The sequence below is a fragment of the Phalacrocorax aristotelis genome, chromosome 4 (assembly GCF_949628215.1).
Source record: "Phalacrocorax aristotelis chromosome 4, bGulAri2.1, whole genome shotgun sequence".
Lineage (NCBI taxonomy): Eukaryota > Metazoa > Chordata > Aves > Suliformes > Phalacrocoracidae > Phalacrocorax > Phalacrocorax aristotelis.
Window position 1 is genome coordinate 63,874,482 of NC_134279.1, and position 22,312 is coordinate 63,896,793.

Below are 22,312 nucleotides of genomic sequence, written 5' to 3' on the forward strand. Positions count from 1 at the left end.
CAACTGTAGGTATTGTTATAAAAATACACATCCCTCCTTCTGCCTGCAAAAAGAAATAGTTAACTAAAACAAGCTTTAGTTCGCTATTTCTCTCCATCCAACTCTTGTCTTTTTGAGCAGCTGAAGTGTTCATTTATGAAGGCAGGGGCAAGTGTGCAATGAAATCCATATACGTGGGAGGCAACGGTACCATGGCATGCCCAGGTTGTGAAGCAAAACAGCACCAACTGGTGAGAGATTGAAGCAGAAACTCATGGCAAGTTTTCAAGTCATGGAGATCAGGCAGAAAAGGCATGGACAAAAGGTCTGGAAAAGGGATTACACAAAGTGAATGGCAGAAAATAAAAGAAAAGGTGCCTAAGACCTTTAAAAAACTAGAAATACCACAAATGACAAATACAAAACAGGTAGATATTAAAAAAGAGGCAGCAGCAAATGATTCCCAGAGACCTGAGGATTAGGATTACAAAAAGTGGATTGTGTGCACACTTGCTGACAATATAAAAATTCTTTTGACTAGAAAACCATCAAGAAAGAATGAGAACTCACAGCAGAAAAAGGTTGAATGAGCTTTCACTTAGCATAAAAAAGGATGATGAAGAAGTGATCAAAGTGGCAAGTGAGATCATTGCATCCAGACACCATGAAAATCCTGAAAAACTTCTATGTCAAGTACTTCCTATCACCCTTTTGAAAACAGATGCATAAGCACATTACTGACATTTATTATTACAGAAATCTGGTAACAAAATAAAAAGAACTCTGGCAGAAGGAATCAGCAATGCGTTCAGAAGCACTGACCTAAACTGGTACATTCATACCATGTCACTGTGAAATGTAGGAAGTACACATGTACTTATCCAAGACAGAAAAAAATCCCCTTGACTCAAGTATATCCAAGTCTGGACTAGAAAAGTGCATATAATAACCTCAGGGAGATTTCTGAAGGGCATGCCCCTGTGGCACAGGACACACCTGCTATTAACACAAATTTAGAAACAATTATGAGCAGGACAGATCAGATTTCCATATACCCATGGACTAAAACTACTTAGCAGAAGCACAGCAAAACAATTGTTTCCAAGCACTCTAGTGTGACAACTCGTAAAGTTAGATCAGAAGCAAAAGTTTCCTGGAAGAACAAAAGGCCAGGCTTAAGCCGAGTGGCTTCTGTTGTAGCAGCAATTTCTCATGAAGAGTAACTGCTCTACACAGAAAATCCACAACACTTTGAATGGGCATTTCTGCCCCTCCTGTCCCACAGCTTTATTATGCCTTCAACCATTAGCATCTGTCAGATGAGAATGCTGAACAGCAAGCAGCTTTCAAGGAGGTTGGTAAGGAAGGGAAAAAATAAGAAGTGTCTCTCAAAACTGAACAGCTTTGTTTACAACGGTCTCCTCCAAACAGTCCAAAAACTTCAAAAGTCCGCTTTTAAAAAGTTACCAAAAAATGGCATATTTCAAAACAAGAGACAGAGGATAAGTCCAGTATTTGATTGTTGCAATGTCAAATAGCAATTTAAGAAGATTTATTTATCTTTGAAGTACAGAATGGAGCACATGCTTAAGACCTGGTCCTCTTCACAAATACAAGGTACACTCACAGTTCTGAAGGAAGATAATGCATTTAGCACCATTGTTCATTCAAAGAGCTGAGTTTTAAGTCTGTCAAGACTCTGACAGCTAGTAGGGAAGAAGAAAACATCTTAGATTTCTAAACACTGTTTCTAGCTTCTACTTAGCACTAAACCATTGCTACAGCAATATATAAATTACCAAGGAACAGGATTATGCTGAAGCCTATGCATGAAATACAATACCACATCAGAATAAAAAAATATACTCTCTGTTTTAACTTTTCATTACAAAAATACCAGATGGAGAAGACAGACTTTCAGGAACAATCCCACAGAAACCAGGCAGGCTGAGACACGCAAACATTTGACAAAACATACACACAAACACACACACAAATGTTGTACTGAGGACTAAAGAACTGCACAGGCTGAAATACTGTCTTATGGAGGACAAATGTTAGCAAAAGAGTTTTTAGAAGTACACATTTAAGTAAGAATTGCTAAATTTTGTTGCCTAACTAATCTTAAGCTGATCTGCAAGCTTGTTGTTGGCCATACACACTCTTAAATTTCAGCTCTACAGGAAGCTTCTGTACCCACTAATAGAACAAAGTCTGAGAAGAAAAGAATTCCATCCTGAGTTGGTTGCTTCACATAAAAGTTCATTTTATCTTAGTAACAGTATTCAGGACTGACCAGGTTAACTACAAAAATATCAGCTGGTATTTCTTCTTCTCCTCACCTATTAAAAAATACAAACGAAAAAGCTCTCAAGGAAACTTAGTTCATACCAAATCATGTGCCAGACAAAAAAAAGGGTCAAATAAATGTACTCTACAACACAAGACAGTCTTAGCTGAGAAGCAATACAGAATTCTGACAAACAACATCCTACTACAGCTGCTTGAGTAGGTACACGATACATCATCTCAGCAGCCTGAAGTTAGACGACAGTCTTGTCCTTTTACCAATATAAAAGCCTATGTCAAGGATCCAGACTTGATTCTGGTTCTTCAGATTCATCAGGTAGTTCTTCAGCAGATGCACCACACGCACTGTCCTGGTTATCTGCAGACTGATTCAGTTCATCAGATTCCCCAGCTGCAATCTGAGTTGTTTCTTCTTCCTCTTCTTCCTCAACTTCCCCATCATCTTCTACATCCATCTCAAACACCCTCACATGACGTAGATTTGAACTTAGCTACGGAGACATTGAGAAGTTTCCGTTGATAAATAAATAAAAGCACCAATGCCATTTTAAATGTCAGCCAATAGCTTTGAAAACAGCCTTTATCTTTGAAATGGAGGTTTCAAGGAAATAAGCAACTTTTTTATTGCTCTGTAGGCTGAAAAGTAAAGCAAGTAGATCTTTTAACTTCTGTTAATGTTTTTCCGTGTTGCATTATGAAAGAAGTATGACTGTAGCCTGACATGCTTGTAGATTATCAGAGAATAATCTATTTGTTAAAAAAAAAATGTTTTGAGAAATCTCACTAAATTGGCAGAAAGAGGTTACCACTCTCACCAGTCATAGCATGTTTTCTTTAATAATTTACAGGCTTGTTCATAGATACTGTACTTACCACACAGGAAACTTTTCTAATGCCATTTACAGAAACATACTGAGCTTTCATATTCTCCAGCACTCTCCACTGATTCTCCAAGATGACAGTACGTGTGGATATCTCACCACTTTGCTCATCCAGCCTGCACATAGCAAGAAGAAAAGCACAACACTAGTACATAAGAAACAATTCCAGTACTAAGACAAACCTCGGTCAGTCCAGTTTTTTATGTTTAAGTTTTGTTATATCATAAGCAACAAGCTCATAAGCATTTGAAACCATCATAGTGGTGCTACGGATATTCTAGAGTGGGGAATCCAACTGTGGAGAGACAGCATGTTTCAACTGAGGTAAAAGATTACAGGAGGTGAGGAGTTGTAAAGCCTGACCTTCCCACAAGTAACAGCTGCAGCAGGAGGATGAGGATGGCCTCCCTTCAAACTTCTCCTCTGCATGAAGAGGAGTTTCTGAACAAACTCTTGCAGGTGATGCCTCCACTTAGAAGTCTGGCCACCATGACCTTTCAAAGACGTACACCCCAGTTCATCCCCACTCATAGGAACTGTACAAAGGAACTCCCTAGCCAGGATTAGTTTATCTTCTGTTCATTCTTCAATACACAATTTCTTTGTGGCATAAAAAAAATATTTATAGCTCAGTATGGCTCTCTATTCTGAGGTAAAAATGTATATTCAGCCATCCACCAGAGAGGCATAGGGAGGAAAAAAGAAAAAGCAAGTGAAGCACAACAACTAATATACTGGATTCACCACTTGAACTACATGGACCTTTTTTCCCTCGCCTCTCTCTATACCAACAGAGAGAGAAGCACCAATTCTGATGTTTCGAGGCTAAGCTGACAATAATTTTAGGCATGACTACCAGGGGAAAGATGAAGAAATCTCTGTGTATCCTATTACAAGGCAGAGTAAATATGCTGAAAACAAAAATCAAGTATTTTGACCAGCAAAGCTAGCATCCTCTAAACAAAAGAAAACTTCTGATTCTACAGGATGTTTTCAACTGGTCCTCCCATTTCCTGAGAGCCATGTACACAGGTAGCATTCAGTCTCAAAAAATGCAAAACCAACCCCAACCCAACCTCCAAGAAAACCACAAACCAAACTGTTTAGGAAGCTTTCATCTCCCCACCCCACTCTCCCTGGCACAAAAAGAGTTTTTCGTCTTTAGAGTATTTGCACACATACGTGCAAAGCATGAGTAACTGTGCACAGTTAGAATATTTGCTTAAATGTGCTTTTCAGTTCTGCATTTTCAGACTATCTCAAAGTTTTTTCTTACCTTTTAGTAGAATCCCAGATGAATTCTCTGTCTTGGTCCTCATCTGTGTACACTGAAGATAAAGGCAACTGAGCCAAGACTCTCTCCTTCCCCTCTTGTTCCACACTCTCCTTCAGAACTACAGTTACAGTTTCATCATCATAGAAGTGTGCATCTAAACAACTGTAGCATCTGTAGGAAAATAATTTAGAAAGCATCAAGAAATGGCATTGAATACAGAACTAAAATATTTTTAAGTTGCACAGCGTTCATGTTAAAAAGTATTTAGTAGTTAACAGTGAACTTTACTGTAAATGATAAAAAATGTCAGCCATGCAGTTAAGACACTGAAAGACAGCCACAACCACTCCTGTATCATGTAGGAAAAATTATTCTGAAGCAAATATGAAACAACCAAAACTTAGTAGCAATCTTTATTTTTTCCCATTTCAGGTAAAAGGTAAGAAACAGTAAACAACAAGGTCCAAAGAAAATTTAGAAACACAACTGAAGGTACTGAGAGCAATCACATCTGGCCTTTCTACATTAAAAGGATGAGCTTAGTCTGCCATGCTTTCTAAGAAGCCTCCATTCAGGCATCACAAATCTCACTCCGTCTTAAAGAACATCACAGATACAAGCAAGAGATATTTCCAGCGAGCTTTGTTTCTTGCACATGTGCTAAAGCTCTAGTTTTCAACAAGAAAACTAAAATTTACTTGACCTTGAGATGAAGCACAAAATAAGACTCCTGCAATCCTACAGCTTCATGCACCTGTGCCATTTCTTACAGCCTGACTCATGTGGGGACTACAAGCTGGTCTAGCGTCTAAAGTAGTAACTTGCAGGATAAAAGCCAAACTACAGTGCCTGAGAAGTTAAAGTAAAATAAACACTAGAAAACATGGTCTTCAATTTATCAATCTGCAGTTCTGGAAGAAAAATCAAATATACTGACCTGGAGTCTGAGCTCTCATTTATACTGTTGTTCAAGAAGTTTCCAAAATCTACTGCAAGAATTCCATTATTGACAGACCTAGAAGAACAGTGTTCATTATCTCAGTGACTAATTTCCATTCACAGAGAATCCAAAATCCCTAATGACAACCATGGTAAGAGACAGTGTAAGCCTGTCTAATGTAGCATAATACATGGCTACGTCCCAAGATGATGTAACTGGTACATGGGAACCTTTTGATTTCTTCTGCCCCTCAGCAAAACATGACTAATGGAGTCAAATGAGAAACTGCGCCTGGCTTGTGGGATACAGCTCTTCTTTGCTGAACTCTTGGCTCAACCGTCCTAGTCTCAGGTCCATTACGTTGTTACTCAGATCTACAGAAAATGAGTTTAGACAATTTTACATATCAATGAGGGAAGAAATAGGATAGAAACTACACCACACAGCTGTAATTTTGTCATCATCAGCTGTCAACGGGAAATACAGAAGATAGTTTCACCATGTGCTTTCTTAAGAAGTAAAACTGCTTTAAGAAATCCCACCCCTATCACAGTTCATTATCTCCTCAGATTAAAGGACACAGATTATAAAAACCAGTATTTTACAGAGGAGTTTTTGTTGTTTTCTAAACCCAGGTCATTTCAGTGATCCCAGTGTCAGAATGCCTCTTAAACAGTTGTATCAGCACAACTAGGCAGTGACAAACCGCATCTTGGACACAGAAACTCCTGAAGGTACACAAAACTACAACCCAAAAGAGATGTATGCTATTTGTTACACCTCTGATGCCACCTCCCATTTTTCCTTAGAGTATTAAATTACAGGCTGCAAGGGGTTATCAAAGAATAATATTTACAGTAAGGCAAAGCAACATTGAAAGCGTGATTCCCTGTAATTTCTCATGAGTTTGCACAAGCAAGTAATTCTGCGAGGAGCAGAACTAAGGAAGCCTGATTTTTCTTCCTAAGCCTAAAACCATCTTAGGTCTTGTGATTAGATTTTTCTGAGTGTAATACAACACAAATTCCTGCTCCATTTTCTGATGTCCTCCTCATTTTCCTTTAGTATCCAAGAAAGATTGTATTCATGCTGCTCATTCCATTTTTTTCTTACAAAAAGATTCAAATTGTAATTGTCTCTGTACACATGTGCTGAAGCTCGCAAACCACTCTTCCCCGCTTTCTGTCTTACCTGGAAGTATCAGTATGTCTCCTCAAAATGTATATTTTAGAAATAGAATTTTCTAATATGGTGAAGAGAACATAATGTATATTGGATATTTTGTCATTCCACCTGTAATGCGAGGGAGGAAATGAAAATTTAGGTCAAGTTTTAATAATTGGTAAATGACATAGAACAAGGAATAGCAGCACACTTACAGAAATGGTAGTTTAGATAACTGAGGTGTGGAATCTTCACTGAAAAGGAAAAAAGCAAAACAGTTTATAAAATGCTAATGTAGTTTTGTGCAACTAAGCTTTAGAAATACCGTAAAGAAATACCTTTGGGAAGTTTTATAGAGAGACATGCAGACTGCTTGATGCACTGACTTTCCAATTACATCCTAACAAATATAATGAAAACAGGACAAAAAATGCAGGCAGTTATTCATAATTATACACCTTTTTAAGACCAAAAATTCCCAACCAGACAAACAAAACCAACTGAGTACATCCGAAAGAAAAATCCACCAATATTTACGCTGGAATAAACATCCCTAATGCAAACACTACTGTCATTTGATACACTTGTGTCATGTTTCTTCATAATATATAGACTAATGTATTGCCAAATAACACAGTTATCTAGTACACAGTACACATACCAAGCTAATTAACATTAAAAATAGATCCAATAATGTGGGAACAGAAGACGCAAAACAAAAAATCCCCCATTACGCTCTCCCTAGCCAAAGGCTTGAGATATCCCAGCAGTGGTGAAGCTGGGCTACATGCGAAGTTGTAGGCCTTACTAAGCAGGACTACTACCTTCAGTTGACTGCTACTCCTAAAAGAAAGTTATCATTTATACAAATTGAACTTACTGCTGGCTTTTGTAAACACTGGTCAATGACCCCTTCCATTTGCCTTTTGACAAAATGCAGTGATTTCTCAGGATAGTAGGGAAACAAAAGTGGACTTTCTGTAAACAGATAAAGTTCATTTAAAAAATGCTTGTTTCTCTATAAAAACATACTACACTTATAGTGACAAATTGGAATGAGTCCATTGGAGGGTCAATAAGATGGTCACAGGGCTAGAGCACATGCATTACAAGAAGTTGAGGGGGCTGGGTTCACTCAGCCTAGAGGAGTGAGGGCTAACAAGGAGGAACCTGTTGCTCTCTCCAGCTGCCTAGAGGAGGAGTTACAGAAGACATAATTTTCAAAGCTGCACCCACTAAGAGGGGAAGATGTAACAGTCATAAGCTCCAGCAAGGGAATTTCCAACCACGTACACGGAAAAAAGTTTTCATGAGGACTGATTAGTCACTGGTGCCGGGTGCCCACAGAGGCTGCAGGGTCTCGATCCTTGCAGGTGTAAAGGACTCGACTGCACAAAGTCTTGAGCAACCCAGCCTAGCTTCAGAATTAGCCCTGCTTTGGTTGGATTAGGTGACCACCTAAATCATTGCCTGATTATAAATTCTAACTCAAGTAACTGACTGGATTACAATATGAAAGTAGATAAATGAATGAGAAATGGAAGCTGGTCTGCCCCTTCAGCTTTTCTTCACAGCCCATTCAAAATTGCAAAAAAAAAAAAAAAAAAAAAAAAAAAAAAAAAGAAGAAATGCATTTACCAGAGACCTAAAAGCACATTTGTTGTAAAATATCTTGTTTCAGCAAAATAATTTCCATACTTTGTAAGAAGACTTTAAGCTTTTGTACTTATTTTAAGTACATAACCTGTTTATTTTCTAATGTTAGCTGGAAAAATGATAAAATTACATAAACCAACAAAGCAATATAAAACACCAAAGAAGGGTAAAAAGTGTCAATGACAGAAGCAGCTTGTCCTATACACCTTACAGATCTGAGAGCAAAACAAACACCTCAATACTTGCCAAATTAATACCAGCAAAACCACTTACAAACTACCTCTACAAACAATCATGAATCTTGGGTAGTAACAGAAATGACCAGTCAAGTAGTTTACACATTTAAAGCATGAAACATATTTTTGAAGTGTATTTAAAAATACGTTTTCTAAATACTACTTTGCCAAACAAAAATGCTACCACCTCCCCCCTTTTCACTGAATTAAACAGGCATGAAAAAGGCAGCCATAGCAAATTCTATTATGAGACAGCTTATGCTGTAGAAGTTAGTCTATGGTTTCTAAAATTAAACAAGAATAATTTTCAACCTCAGCTTGTTCTAGTCTCTTACTTCTTTTTTACCACTAATTAACAAAATAGTCTCAGACTCCAGTCAAAGAGAACAAATTAGGACACTTCCCCCAGGTATGACCTAAGCATAATTATTACTTCCTTGAACTGGAATTAAGATCTCCTAAAACAGACATCTCCTGGGATTCCTTCCAAGCCAACATTTCTGAGACTCATACATAAACAGTAGGAAACTCCTAACACCCAGAAAATGGTAATTGACTGGGTAAGCAGCTACACAAAAACTGTAAAACAACATGGCCCATTTATTTTATTCTACTCAGATGGAGACCCATAATTAACACTATTAGAAATAACACATAAGCATTAAAAACCAGATTACTCCTCTACTTTTCTAATATTCTATGCATACCTTTGATGCACTTTTACTTTTTAATAAAGCGTACGTTACCTTTAAGATGAGTACTATTTTTAAGATAGTTAAACCACTGGTTTCCCTCTGTATTAGGTGGTGATACAAGTTCATCATCTTCATCCTTCAAGTACTAGAAAAGAAACAGACATTTTTAAGATTGCATTTTAAGAATAAAAGACATTAGAATTCACCTCTAGCATTGCCCCTCACAAGTCTGTTAAACATTTCCTCGTAGTTTAACGTGCCCTGCTCTTAAAACTAAATATTCTACCCTTTCTTGAAACAATAAGAAAAATCAACTATTGTCTAAGATCATATGGTGATACTTCCAGAATAAACTTGTTTTTAAATCAAGTTTGAGCACAAATATTTTGAAATCCAGTGATTAATGGCATAAAGACAACAAGCACGTTTCAGTTTTACGTAACTATTGCTGGCTCCAAAGAGGTTTCGTCCTTTTCCTAAAAATACATCCTGTGTAAGGTAAAACTATAAGATATGTTTTTAAACGCTCCTGTTCCTAATAATAGTGGAAAATAATTAAAATACTCTCCTTTACCATTACTGGAATGTGCAACATAAAGCAAAAGGGACAGAGAAGGAAAGTGGCCACAGCTTTAGAAGCTTCTCCATCTAAGGATTTTCTCATTTATTCTTTTTCCATTTACTCCCTAGTTCTTTACCTGGCCAACTCTCTCCACATTGAAGTATTTTCCTTTACGATTGTAAAGTTCTGGTGCCTGAAAAAAATAATGCAAACAAAACCATTATTTAAACCCAAAGTTAATGAGAAGCAGTGTACAAATATACGATTGAATTATTTTATTATAGGGTTTTTCAGATTCAGTTCTTGGCAGCAAAAATACTGTCAGATGCTGTACTTGGCAAACCAATATAACTTACCTCATTGAAGTGTTCAGTAAGAAAATCAGCAACAAACGTGATATCTTTTTGAGTCATCTAAAAGAAAAAAAAAAGCAAAGTGCGAAAAGCAAAGGATAAGAAATACATTAATACATTTCAATGAGCACAGAACACATGTTCTGTTGGCTGAGCAAGCACAACTCCCTCAGCCTGTCCTCACAGGGGAAGTGCTCCAGCCTCCAACCTGCTTGGGAGCCCTCTGCTGAACTCACTCCAGTTCATTCATGTCCATCTTGCATAGGAGGGCCCCAAAGTGCAGGAAGTATTCTAGACGCGATCTGATGAGTGCTAAGTAAGGAGGGTTCCCTAAACCTGGCCGTGCTCCTGCTAGTACAGCCCTGGTTACTGTGGGCAGCCGTTGCTGCCAGGGCACACTGCTGGCTCATGCCCAGCTCGCATCCACCAACATCCCCAAGTCCATCTCAGCAGAGCTGCTCCTCAGCAAGCTGGGGCCCTGCTGTGCGATGGCAGGGGGTTACTCTTCCCCAGGACAGAACCTCGCATTTGCCCTTACTGAACTTCAGGAGGTCCCCATCTGACCTCTCCTCCAGCCTATCTATTTCCCTCTGGAAGGCACCTCTGCCCTCAAGCATATTAACTGGTTCACCCAGTGTGATGGTGTCTGCAAATCTGATGCAGGTGTTTTCCGTCTCTTCTAGCAGGGCACTGGTAAAGATGTTAAAATCCCATTCCAGTTAACTTAGTCATTATTGGTATATAAAGAGCTGCTATAAGCAGAGGTCTCGCATTCACACATAGTGTACTGAAAGAATAGTATTAACAAAGAAAACAGAAAAAGTAATTCATGTGAGACAGCATATTAGCGTGAATCTGCAGCCATCAACTTTCTCAAAAAAATGGCAGAGACTCAACCTTTAATCTTGCCCTCTAAGTCAAGCAGAATACAGAATATACTACCATTTATTAGAAAATGTTACTACTACCTTGTTCAGCTCTGGAAGCACGTGATCTTCTGACATCCTCAACATGGCTGAGGGAGAAATTACATTCTTACTGCATTAATATTAATGTTTTCCTAATATTCTTAATTTTCCATGGCTATTTAATGAGACACTGCTGACAAAATAGGAAAGAATTTGTCAGAAGTAAGAGTCTGGAATGAAAAATTATGAATTGAGACTGAAATTAAGCCTCACTTGCCCCACTAGTTTACAATACAAATCTTGGAGAATTTTTACCTTTAATCTTTTCCATCTGCATTGTACCCTCTAGAAGACTGAGACAAGATTATTATAAAATGGGTTCATAAAAATATATTAATGTACATACTAAAAGTAGTATAGTGGATATATATAAAATACATGAATACTGCCATGCCCAGAATAATGTGTTTTAAGAAAATTACACTGAAGTAGTTATAAATCAACAAGGCTCAGATAAACAGTTCTGTTTAGTTCCAACACACACACACACAGAGTGAAGAGTTAAAAAATTAAAATTCTAATGTTATGACAGACAACTCCGACAGTTCTGCTTTCTGCAATTTTTAAAATTAAAATTATTATTTTCCTGCCAGTAAGTGCTAACACTGCATTTCTGGTGCTTTTACAGTATCTGGTAAGACTGCTTAGTTTTTTGTAAAGTAGTTCTAAAAAGATCAATTAAAAATTATAAACCTATTCATAACCACTTTATAAAAACAAGCAGGCTAAAATATAGAATCATAGAATCATTAAGGTTGGAAAAGACCTCTAGGTTCATCAAGTCCAACCATCAATCAAACACTGCCATGCCTCCTAAACCATGCCCTCAAGTGCCATGCCCACACATCTTTTAAATACCTCCAGCATTCTGCACTTCCTTCTAACATCTTACCTGCAGCTACCCAGGTACAATTGGAGGTGGCTATTAAGTGCATCCAGGCATTCAGAGTCTGTTTACATCTGTGCATAACCTTACAGCTAACTAGGTCTCCACAGGAGAAAACCCCAAGCAACAGAGTAAAGGAGAGTTAGACTATACTTCAAATTTAGTGTAAACTTAGTAAAGTCCTTTGATTTCTCCAAGTCAAGACCAGCAAATTGCTCATGAAGCAGGCAACAGTTCAGAGTAACATTACAGGATAACTATATACAATAGCCACTGTACACACCCTAAGTTTAACTGAGAACTATCAAATTTATGATCCATGTGTTTTATATTGTAATTATTCTTGCCTCATCAACTGTAACCTTTTAGATGCCCAGAAATTTTCTATGATAGAAATAAATAGATGGTTATAACTAAGATTGGCTTAATTACTTGCTGACATTTCAATGCTTACAATACAAAACAGATACTAGATGCTTACTGTGTCATCAAGCTTACCAACATACAGCCATCGAAAAAATGCTTTGAAGTTTTTCATACTACTGTCGATAACTCTGAGCAAGAAAGAAGAAAAGAAATTACCAGATCTAAATGTCACAAGCTGCTCCAGGCTTAAGTCCCATCTTTACTACAGGAAGGCCTGCAAGCACTATCAATTTACTAAAAAACGCCCAGCACAACCTTCCAAGTAAGGCTGTTCTTGGGGTATGAGTCTATGAGATGCAGCAAGACAAGATAAACGCTCACCCCCACAGAGAAGCCCTGTTCTCCCAACTTCCTCTATACCCAGCCACATGCCTCCCCTTAGATACAAGGCTCAATAGGCATGTTTTTTAAATTCTCCAGACTTCATACTTACTGAAGCAGCTCATTCGCCTTCAGGATGAAAGAACCAACAGCAGTAATAGCCTCTGCAAAAAGAGCTCACCATTATTACTAAGGTTTCAGAAGTGAAATCAGAGTGGGTAAGTAGCATGCACACACACTACTGTACCTTCAATTCCAGATGCATCTAAGCCCAGAGACTCATATTTTTGTTTCCATAAAGCCATTCCTTTCAACTCACTCAAGTGGTATAACAGTGCCTCAGAGCCACTAGGAAGGCAGAGCAAAGAAGTAGAACCTTTTAGCCACCCTTTGGAAATTCACTGCTTCACTGTATGCTACATTTTTATCATTTAATGTGCAAAGTGGAGAGCTTTGTAAGGTGGTCTGGCATACAAGAGCTAAAGTATCACTTCACAGAAAAGCAAATATTGTCCTAATGATTTTAACCACCACACAAAGTTGGTGTGGATATTTTGCAACTATCCTACAAACACACCAGATAGTCATATACAGGTGATGTGTCCCAGAGATTGTTCAAAATACTTCAATAGCTCTCCACTACCCAAAAGTAAATCAGTACATTTTGCCGTGATCAGAGCCTCCTGCACACCTGCATACAAAGAACCACCGATACAGCACACTGCCTTTTAGCAAAGGATATAACATGCCATTTTGTCTATAACGCATTGGACATTCTGTGACTTACCTCTGCAAATGACTTATGACCAACTTTTGTATACTGGAATAGGAAGACTCTATGGACTGACCGAGTTTTTTTAAACCCTGTTAATAAAGGAATACAAACAAAATAATCTTGTGTTAACTTAACAGAACAGTGATTAAAAGATATTGACATAAACTATTCTAATATGTTAAAAAATATTACCATACCTTTACTGTCAGTTGGTTCATTAGTAACGCCTGAAGTTCCAGACTAAAGTGGGTGGGGAAGAGAACCAAATATGCATTCATTTTGTATTTCAGTACCAAACACAAATGCATGCTCAGACAAAACAACAGTAACTACCTTGCTTTGCCCCATAACAACAGCTGCATAAACTCATCCTGAACAGAGGTAGTTGTATTCTTTTCCTGTCAGTCAAAATGATTGAAATAGATTAGTAAAGAGATTAAATCCAGGCTACCAAATAATCTCACAAACACTTCAATTAAAGTATATCGGAAAACCCACCCATATCCTTGAATGCTGAAATCGGACTACTGATCACTGGAAATTTTCTGGTATTTTATTTTCAATTGTATTACCCAGTAAAAATTCTAAGCAGTTTGCCATCACCAAGATCCTCTTTAAAAAAATTTTTGATTCAATTAACTTCTAGCCATGGTCAATGAACACAAAATTTAAGCAAATCCAAGAGCATCTTAATCACGGCTGTCATACATGCTCTGCTGAACTAAGCTGTAAGTGCTGGTGGGCTGTTCCTCAACATTTACAGTATTCAGTTTATCAATCACTGAAGTACAGAGCCCAATCTTAAATAGAAAGCAACTCATCAAAAGCTGTGCAAGCTGAAAAATATCACTTTTAAGGAACTTTGAATAAATAAAACAAAGAAGTATCACAATACAATCGTGCTTGATTGCACGCAGATATCTTCAGCGTCAGAGCACCTGACACAGAGTAGGTTCCAGGTTGCCTCCGAACTCAAGAAACTGTTATCTGGAGGCATTATGCTTAAACAACATTAAGATACGCAGTAAGTTAACATGAACAACAGAACTACCGCAAGATTTTTTCCAAAAGAGTGGTTAATACTACAGTACCTGTACAAACTTTGTCAGCCGCGAGTCCATCTGCATCAGTATCTCTTCCCATGCTTCACACATGCACGTCAGTGACAACTTTATATACTGTAATACAGATAGAGACATCAGCGTTATTCCCTTTTTCCCTCCTTCAAAACACATGCAAGGACTGGATGTTACAATACAAAGGGAAGATATACTACAGATAACATATAAAATGTATTATCAAATTCCAAGTCAAAGCTCTACATTTACTTAAAACCAACTTAAGCTTCCTACTAGCAAACATTTATTTCACTCGTGTTAAGAATACTGAAGCCTGTAAGATCTGTGCTATTAAAAAGATGTGCTAACACAACTGTACCTGTAACAGAGTTGAAATGTGAGTAAACTTCCGGGCCATTCGAGTTACCTCAGGTAAGTAACTTGATAATAGGCTAGTGTCCAGCTATAACAAATGAAACAGATAGCAGTTAACAGATGATTTTTTTTTAAGGAATTTTAGATTACAGAAATGAAAAGACAGGTGGGGAGGACCCACAGGAAAACAGACGTTTCTCATTTCCTCAAAGTTGATTTTAAGAGGGAAATGCATTTAATTCAGAGGGGCAATAAATATTTTTAATCCACGTATAAAAACTCCTGATGAAGTTCCTCATTCTGGAGTTATAACAGCAATAGTTCTAAGGATGACTGTTCTGGATAGACTGGATAATCAACAGCATTGCTCCTATACCTGTGTGTGCAGAATGAATAAAATCTAAATTACAGTAACTGAATAAATGAATGTTATATTTAAAGTAATATTTTTTAAGAATGCCTCATATCATCACCATCATCAGCCTCATCAGTGAAACTGCATGTTAACGTGATAAATCCAAAAGCTAAATCAGGGTGAATTTCAGAAAGGCTGGAAAGAGTAATTGTGTTTTTCCTGCAAATAATAGGAAAGCAATAAAGCTACCATAAAGTAATTTAAAAAGCAGTTTTACTTTTAAAGAAGATTTTCAAATTACTATACTTGCCTGAAAATATGTTATCTCTGCTTCACTGTCTGAAGAGTCTCGTATCTCTGTAATAACCGATAGTGATTTCAAATCACTAGACAAACATAGTCCACGACAAGAACCTGCCACCTGAAGGATTCCAGTTTAAAAGTTAATGAAATATTGCACTTCCGCTAGGATGTATTTACTGCTCTAACACATTCACATACAAAGAAGGCTGCATTCAAGGACGTTTAAAAACAAAGTGGAATTTTCAGCTACTCTTCAGGAACAAAAGCACTCCTTTTGCTGTGGATTAGTGTTGAACTTTGTTTCATTTGAAACAAGGTGTTAAAATCACCAGAGTTAGAATGTCTTTCCAACAACAACACCACAACTCGACTGCAAGAAATAAATATTGCTTTCTTTAAGTGAAGCTGGGTTGTTGAAGTTTATGTGTAAGAATACATAAATATTTTTTTTCATTCAATTCAGCTGCAGCTTGGTATATTATGAAGAAAAAACATGGAAAGGAATGGAATGTACCCCAGTTACTGTAGCAATCTTGAACATTCCATAAGCATAAATCTCAATAAATCCGGAGCTGCCACCAAGGACAAGAGCATTAAGCCTACAAAAATAGAAGAATGTGTGTTGATGAGCAAACCGAAACAAATTCTAAAGCATGCAAATATAATTCTTAATACTTAAAATACATCCCTTTACTAAAGATGCTCCGAAGAATCACTGAACAAAAAGAAACACTGCGCTACTGTCTACAATCCAAGAAATTAAAAAACAAATAAATTATTAGCTTGGACTTCATTGATAAGACCTGCCTCTAACATTTACAGAAAGAGTATCAATGACTAAATTAACTGAGAGAATAGGGAAAAAAATAACACAGTTTAGGCACAGAAGTCCTTCTTCACTAATCCTATACCTTCTAGAAGAAAAATTAACAGTTTCTAGCAATAGCCCACCTACCAATACAGGCTGAAAAGCATTCCTACAAAGCTACCTTTGTATTCCCCCGAGTTTATGCTAACTACATGCAGAATATGTTTGTCGCAGTCATTCAGTGGCGCTCCTCAGCAAAACCTCAAAGGGAATAAACATTTGAAATGGATACAGCAGGAAACAACAGCCACAAGTAACAGCAGCATCAGAAACAGAAATGCAGCTCAAAGAACAGGGTGTGGGACAGGCAGATCTGTGTCTTGTTCATTAATTAAAATCAACTTGCTACAATGACTTGGGAAAAAACTTCTCTATGCCCCCTCCCTTTTTCTCTGTGTTTAAAATGTTAGACTTTGGACAGGGAGGTTTTCTATTGCTGTCACACATCCATACATCTTCAACTACATGTATTTACTTACGTTACAGTGAGCAGTAATGCTCTCCAACATAAGAAATGGAAACGTTTTGCATGTCCCCTTATAAATATGAGAAAATTAACTGCAACTTCTGCTTGTTACACACCTAAATATCTGCTAAAGGAAAATGTTTCCCTTAAAACCAAGACAGAACTTAACAAAACAGTATCTGAAAAACTTTTGGTTTGATTAATTGAATGAAGAAGCACAGAATTCAGAAAGCTCCTACACCACTGACAGCACCACATCTCTCTCTCTAGCACGGAAGTCCTACTGTAAGAAGAGATATCAAATCTTTAAAAATGTAAAAATGGTTTTAGCTGGGATAGAGTTAATTTTCTTTACTGTAGCTGGTATAGCACTTTGTTTTGGACTTCGTACGAGAATAATATTGATAACATGCTGATGTTTGAGTTGTTGCTGGGTAGTGCTCATACTAGTCAAGGGCTTTTCCAGCTTCCCATGCTCTGCCAGGGGCACAAGAAGCCGGGAGGGGAGGGGACACAGCTAAGACAGCGGATCCAAACTGACAAAAGGGATATTCCATATCATATGACATCATGCCCAGTATATTAATTGGGGGGAGCTGGCTGGGGGAAGCAGCAATCGCAGCTCGGGGACCAGCAGCATTGGTTGGCGGGTGGTGAGTGGCTGCATCACTTGTGTGGTTTTTTTCCCCTCCTCCTGAGGTTTCACCTCTCTCTCTCTCTCTCTCGTTATTTTCCTTTTTGTTATATTCTTACTATTACTGTTTTATTTTAATTATTAAAGTGTTCTTATCTCAGCCCACAAGTTTTCTTCCTTTGGCCCTTCTGATTCTCTCCCCCATCCCACAGGGGTGGGGGCAGTGATTGAGCGGCTGCACAGTGTTTAGTTGCTGACACTGGTGACAGAGATATGCAAATTCTGAAATAAGAGGATGATTCTCAGTGATGCCACTGTAAGGAACAGTGGAAGAAAGCAAATGGAAAAACCAGGCACAGGAGTTAAGCACCCTCCTCAAAGATGAACCACAAGCACTCCACAAAGCCAGCCTCAGTCTGTTAAACTACACTTCCTCCAGCTGCTCCTCACGTGTTTCCTAATAAGAGATATTTACGTTACATTAAAGTAACCCTAATACAGCTGATTTCAGAGGTAATTTTAAGTTTAGCTTTGTGACACTTAGGCAAACCCACAGAAATTCCCCATCTATAATAAGCATTCACAACTGTCTCCAAGACCAGGTTAAGTACCACATAAAACATTGTCTTCAAATACACCCCAAGAAATCTTCTTCTAAGGAAAAGAAGATACAGCACCAACAGCAGTTGCTGATAAAGTGCCTTACAAACCCTCTAAATTGAGGAGAAAAGGTGTAAGCTGATGAAGACTTGTTTTTTTAATATTTTCTTTGAACTTTATCTTTGTACATGAAAAAAAGAGAGATTCTGTATCCTTTCTCAGGACCCTTAAAAACAGATTATGAATAACTTAAAAGTAAACCCACTTATCCATTATTTTATAGCTTTAAAAAAAGCTAACCAGTAAAAAAAAAAAAACACAACAGTCCACATTTGGAATTTACCTTACATCACCCAGAAGCTTCATAATCTCATCTGACTTTTCTTCACTGAAAATACAAAACACATGATTGGGTTTTATGTAGCTTGTCTCATTACCAGAAAACAAAACAAAACAAAAAAAAAAAAGAGAGATATAAGATGATAATTTCTTACCTAAAAATTTTTGCAGTGGTACTGTAACTGAAAACAAAATAATTATTCTCAATAACAATGAGCAGACATCTAATCCAAAGCATCTGTAGAGCATTAAAGATTAATAACCAAAACAACAACCTCAAATGACAAATTGTATCTTCTAAAGCTTACTAGTATAATGCTTACTTTTTTGGTAGCGCCGGTAGTTTAGGCAAAAGGAGATTTGATTCATCCTCAGCATTGTAAAAGGAAGTAAGAACACTGAAAAAGAAATTACTGTCTTTACCACCTAAGGTGTAAAAATGGGGACGAAGATAATTTCTTTCTAACTTCAAAGTTACAGCATATACTCAATACATCATTATATCAAGGAGTTACAAATATCAGAGGGTAATCCCTTATGAGGCCTTCAATAATTTATCAAATGATCAAACTAAGTCTGGTAATCTTTTTTTATTCCCACTAGAAGAGAATATAGTTTGTATCTGGTAGCTCAGTAGCTTGCCACCAAATCCCTCATCACCTGTAATGCAGTTACTGACTGAGGCTTTCTGTTTCAGCCCTGCACGACCCTGCAGTACCACCTCCCTACGCCTCAAAAAAGCTTCACTCTAAAGACACGTTACAGTGAGAGGAAACTAAAGTGCAATACTTAATACCATGCTTTAGACGTGCCAGAACAAGGAGATTCCCAATAAGGAGATAAGTCTATCCCCATCAGGGGAAGAATGCTAGACTCAATTCAGATGTAGTTATTTTCTTGCTATTTTAAGATTGGTGTTTTCTGTAGGCGGCAGGGAAATCCCCAAGTCAGGTTACACCTCCCCTTCATTTCTAAATAAATCTTATTTCATTATTGTCTAAGGTGCATATTAGAGGTTTTTGTAAGACCACAGAAATAGGGACCACAACGTCCTCCAGCTCACAAGTGTTGCACAGAATTGTCTAATGCCACGGAGCTCATGGTCACTAGGGGCAACCTGACCTCCTGAAGCAAGTACACACACAACAGAACTGCCACTGGGGTTGGATGTAACACCAAAGGCACATAGTGAAAGATGTAAGCACCAAACTAATGATCTTGAAAACACAATTAAAAAAGATTTAAATATAATACTTATTCTGACTAACCAAACAGATGAACATAACATTATTATAATTAGTTTAATAAATTTGTTGGTATTGAAGTAAACTGGATCAGAAGACAGGCTGTACAAGCCAGCACTAGATTAACCGGGCTTTTAGGAGGTGAGCGCTCAAGATCATACTGAAATTTTTGTGTACAACCTAAAGAACCACAAGACTAAGATGTCAGCACTAAAAATAAGTGTATGAAAAGTGCCTGTTCTAACCAAAAGGAAAACCCTAGCCAAGTGGTAACAAAAAGCCATAGCTAAATAATATTATATTATACGACTGCTGTAGCATACGAAGTATAAACCATTAGTAATGTGGCACTACACGGCCCATAATTTACTTCTAGAGTTTTTCGGACTCACCTGCTTTCCTCAGTTACTTCCATCCAATGCATGTAAGTAATAGATGAGTCCACGGAGAAGGAGTGCAAGCTTTCAGGTTTTTCTACATCACACAGAATAATCCGCTTGGTATCAGTAAGGCCAAAAGCCAAAACTAGACAAAGATGAGTAAAATATATAAACAACCAACATGTAAAACTTTGTAGTTACTTTATACTGAATTAAAAAATAACGTGTTTTCTGTCCAGCTGACTACGGACAGAATTTTCTCCTTGTCTACTTACAGTCCTTCCAAATTCTCGTTTGAAACCTACTCATTAAAATGAAGGTTTGAACTCCTATCGTATTTTAGGCGATAAATTTAATCACAGGCACAATCCTGCAATTATTTATCTATGTGTTGAACTGAACACTCCTAACAACAGTTCTGATAAAGCAGAGGCCTCAGTTTTTGCAAACTTGAGGCCAAAATTGTATATAAAGACCGTCCACCAGGAAGGTTTGGGATTTATTACAACAAAATACAATTTAAGACTTGCTGAGCAACATTTGCATCACCTTCTTAACTTTATTAATCCATAAAAGCATATGGCAGGCAAAGGTTTGTATGCTTCCTTATAATCACATGCAACCAGCTTAAAAAGAAGTTTCTTAAACTCCTCTGACTCCATCATAAAATTATATATATTTTTTATCCACATGTCATGGAAGAAGACTGCTCCCATTCTCCAGCCTCTAAACAAGTCGAAAAATTAACCAATTTCTAGCTTAGGTTTATTAAGACGCTAATTTCAACATTACTTCTGTTGATAAGGAAAAGGCTTTTTTTTTTTTCTTTCTTCTCTGGTGTACTGTTAGAGCAATTTTAGCCTCTAAGGTTCAGTCTATGCTAAATAAGCTAAGCTCTTCGGTCAACCCTGATGAGACAGCCTCTCTCTACTTGCACAATAAATTTTGTCATTCATATAAAAATATTTTGCTTAGTTAGGAACTAGAAGCTTGGCTATACCTTGAAAAGTAGTACTTTGGACATAAATCCACCTTGCAAATCTTTCTTGCAATTGCTTTCAACAGCGTAACACTCTCTATTACTTCAAATAACCCTACATAAAATTAAGCCATCCTTCTCTTCAAACACAGTTTACTCGAAAATTTCCTTCACACATTAGAGGTACCATCACCACAACTTTCCCTGATTTCCAGTGGGATTTTTATCGCACTATATCATCTCATATACTTGACATTACTTTTGCCATCTGGCCTCCAAGCAAGAGCAGTCACTTCTTTTCCTGTATTTTCATTTGGAGGCAAACTCCACACTCGCTGGAAGTTCGCAAGCCGATGAAGTAAAACCTACAAAGCAAACACATTGAAGACAGAAAAATAAACCACATTCTCCCATTAATACCAGTTTGTAAATCAGTTCAAGATGCACCTTTTTACTGTTCTTTACTACCTCATACATCTTAAATACCGCCTGCTCCTCTAGTAGATGGCTGACCCCTATGTCACCTATGTCACCTTAGAGGGCTGTCTACTTTTTACTATAGAGCAACACAGAGAAATAAGCTGTGCCCCTGTACAAGCCTAGAAGCCTGTAACCAGCCGGGGTTACCCACACTTCTCCAGCAAAGATGGCCTGAAAGCAGAACAGTCTGTCTTCACGCATGAGCACATACAGCAGTTCCAGGAAAAAAAATACGTGAACATAGATTTCATTTAAACAGGAAATTTCGCATGCTTTAAAATCCCACTGATACAGGCACTAAGACCAGTACCATCAGCAGATTTTTTTGGAAATATGAGAGCAAAAAGAGAAAGAGAAGTACATATCGAGAAGCTTCCGTGAAAATTTTCTGTTCCTAAGTGCTCGGCGAAGCTCACACGAATTACAGCACAGGAAAGACCAAAGGCCCCTCAGCGCCTGCACAGACGAGGCAGCGCTTCCCTGCCAGCCGCAAGCCCGGCAGCCCCCGCGCTCACCTCCCCCGCCCTGTTGGCCAGGGCGATGAGGTCCCTCTTGGGGGACCAGGCCATGAAGACGACCTCCTGGGGCAGCTGCTTCTCCCCGACTTGCCGGAAGGCGGGCATGGCGGCGAGGCGCTCCGGACGGGCTCCGAGCGGCAGCGGACCCCGGCCCCTTCCCCTTCCCCTTCGGGCACCCCCTGCACCCACCGGGCCGCCGGCCTCCCGCCCTCCGCTCCCGCCTTCCGGGGGCGGTGCTTCCCGCCGCGGCGCCCAGCGGGGCCTTGCGGGGAGCGGGGCCGCCGC

General features: G+C 38.3%; 1 protein-coding gene across 3 annotated transcripts; it reads right to left on the minus strand.

The window, feature by feature from the left end:
* Window positions 1–709: 709 nt before the first annotated feature.
* Window positions 710–22,256, minus strand: ANAPC4 (anaphase promoting complex subunit 4). 3 transcript variants are annotated; one of them, XM_075091735.1, is made up of 28 exons: window positions 22,025–22,256; window positions 21,289–21,394; window positions 20,063–20,195; window positions 18,750–18,824; window positions 18,582–18,608; window positions 18,431–18,475; window positions 16,034–16,118; window positions 15,527–15,637; window positions 14,866–14,949; window positions 14,520–14,606; window positions 13,762–13,826; window positions 13,626–13,668; window positions 13,441–13,517; window positions 12,901–13,001; window positions 12,766–12,817; window positions 12,405–12,460; window positions 11,018–11,067; window positions 10,056–10,112; window positions 9,836–9,892; window positions 9,189–9,282; window positions 7,431–7,528; window positions 6,889–6,950; window positions 6,766–6,804; window positions 6,578–6,679; window positions 5,384–5,461; window positions 4,447–4,617; window positions 3,163–3,286; window positions 710–2,780 (listed from the first exon to the last, which is right to left on the minus strand). In XM_075091735.1, exons 1-28 carry the CDS (start codon window positions 22,130–22,132, stop codon window positions 2,565–2,567), a joined length of 2,403 nt encoding a protein of 800 aa, XP_074947836.1. In that variant the 5' UTR covers window positions 22,133–22,256; the 3' UTR covers window positions 710–2,564. The 3 variants fall into 3 exon arrangements, with proteins under 3 accessions (XP_074947836.1, XP_074947835.1, XP_074947837.1); XM_075091734.1 differs by having other exon boundaries at window positions 11,021–11,067; window positions 22,025–22,234; XM_075091736.1 differs by lacking the exon at window positions 22,025–22,256 and adding an exon at window positions 21,871–21,991 and having other exon boundaries at window positions 11,021–11,067.
* Between the last annotated feature and the right edge of the window lie 56 nt (window positions 22,257–22,312).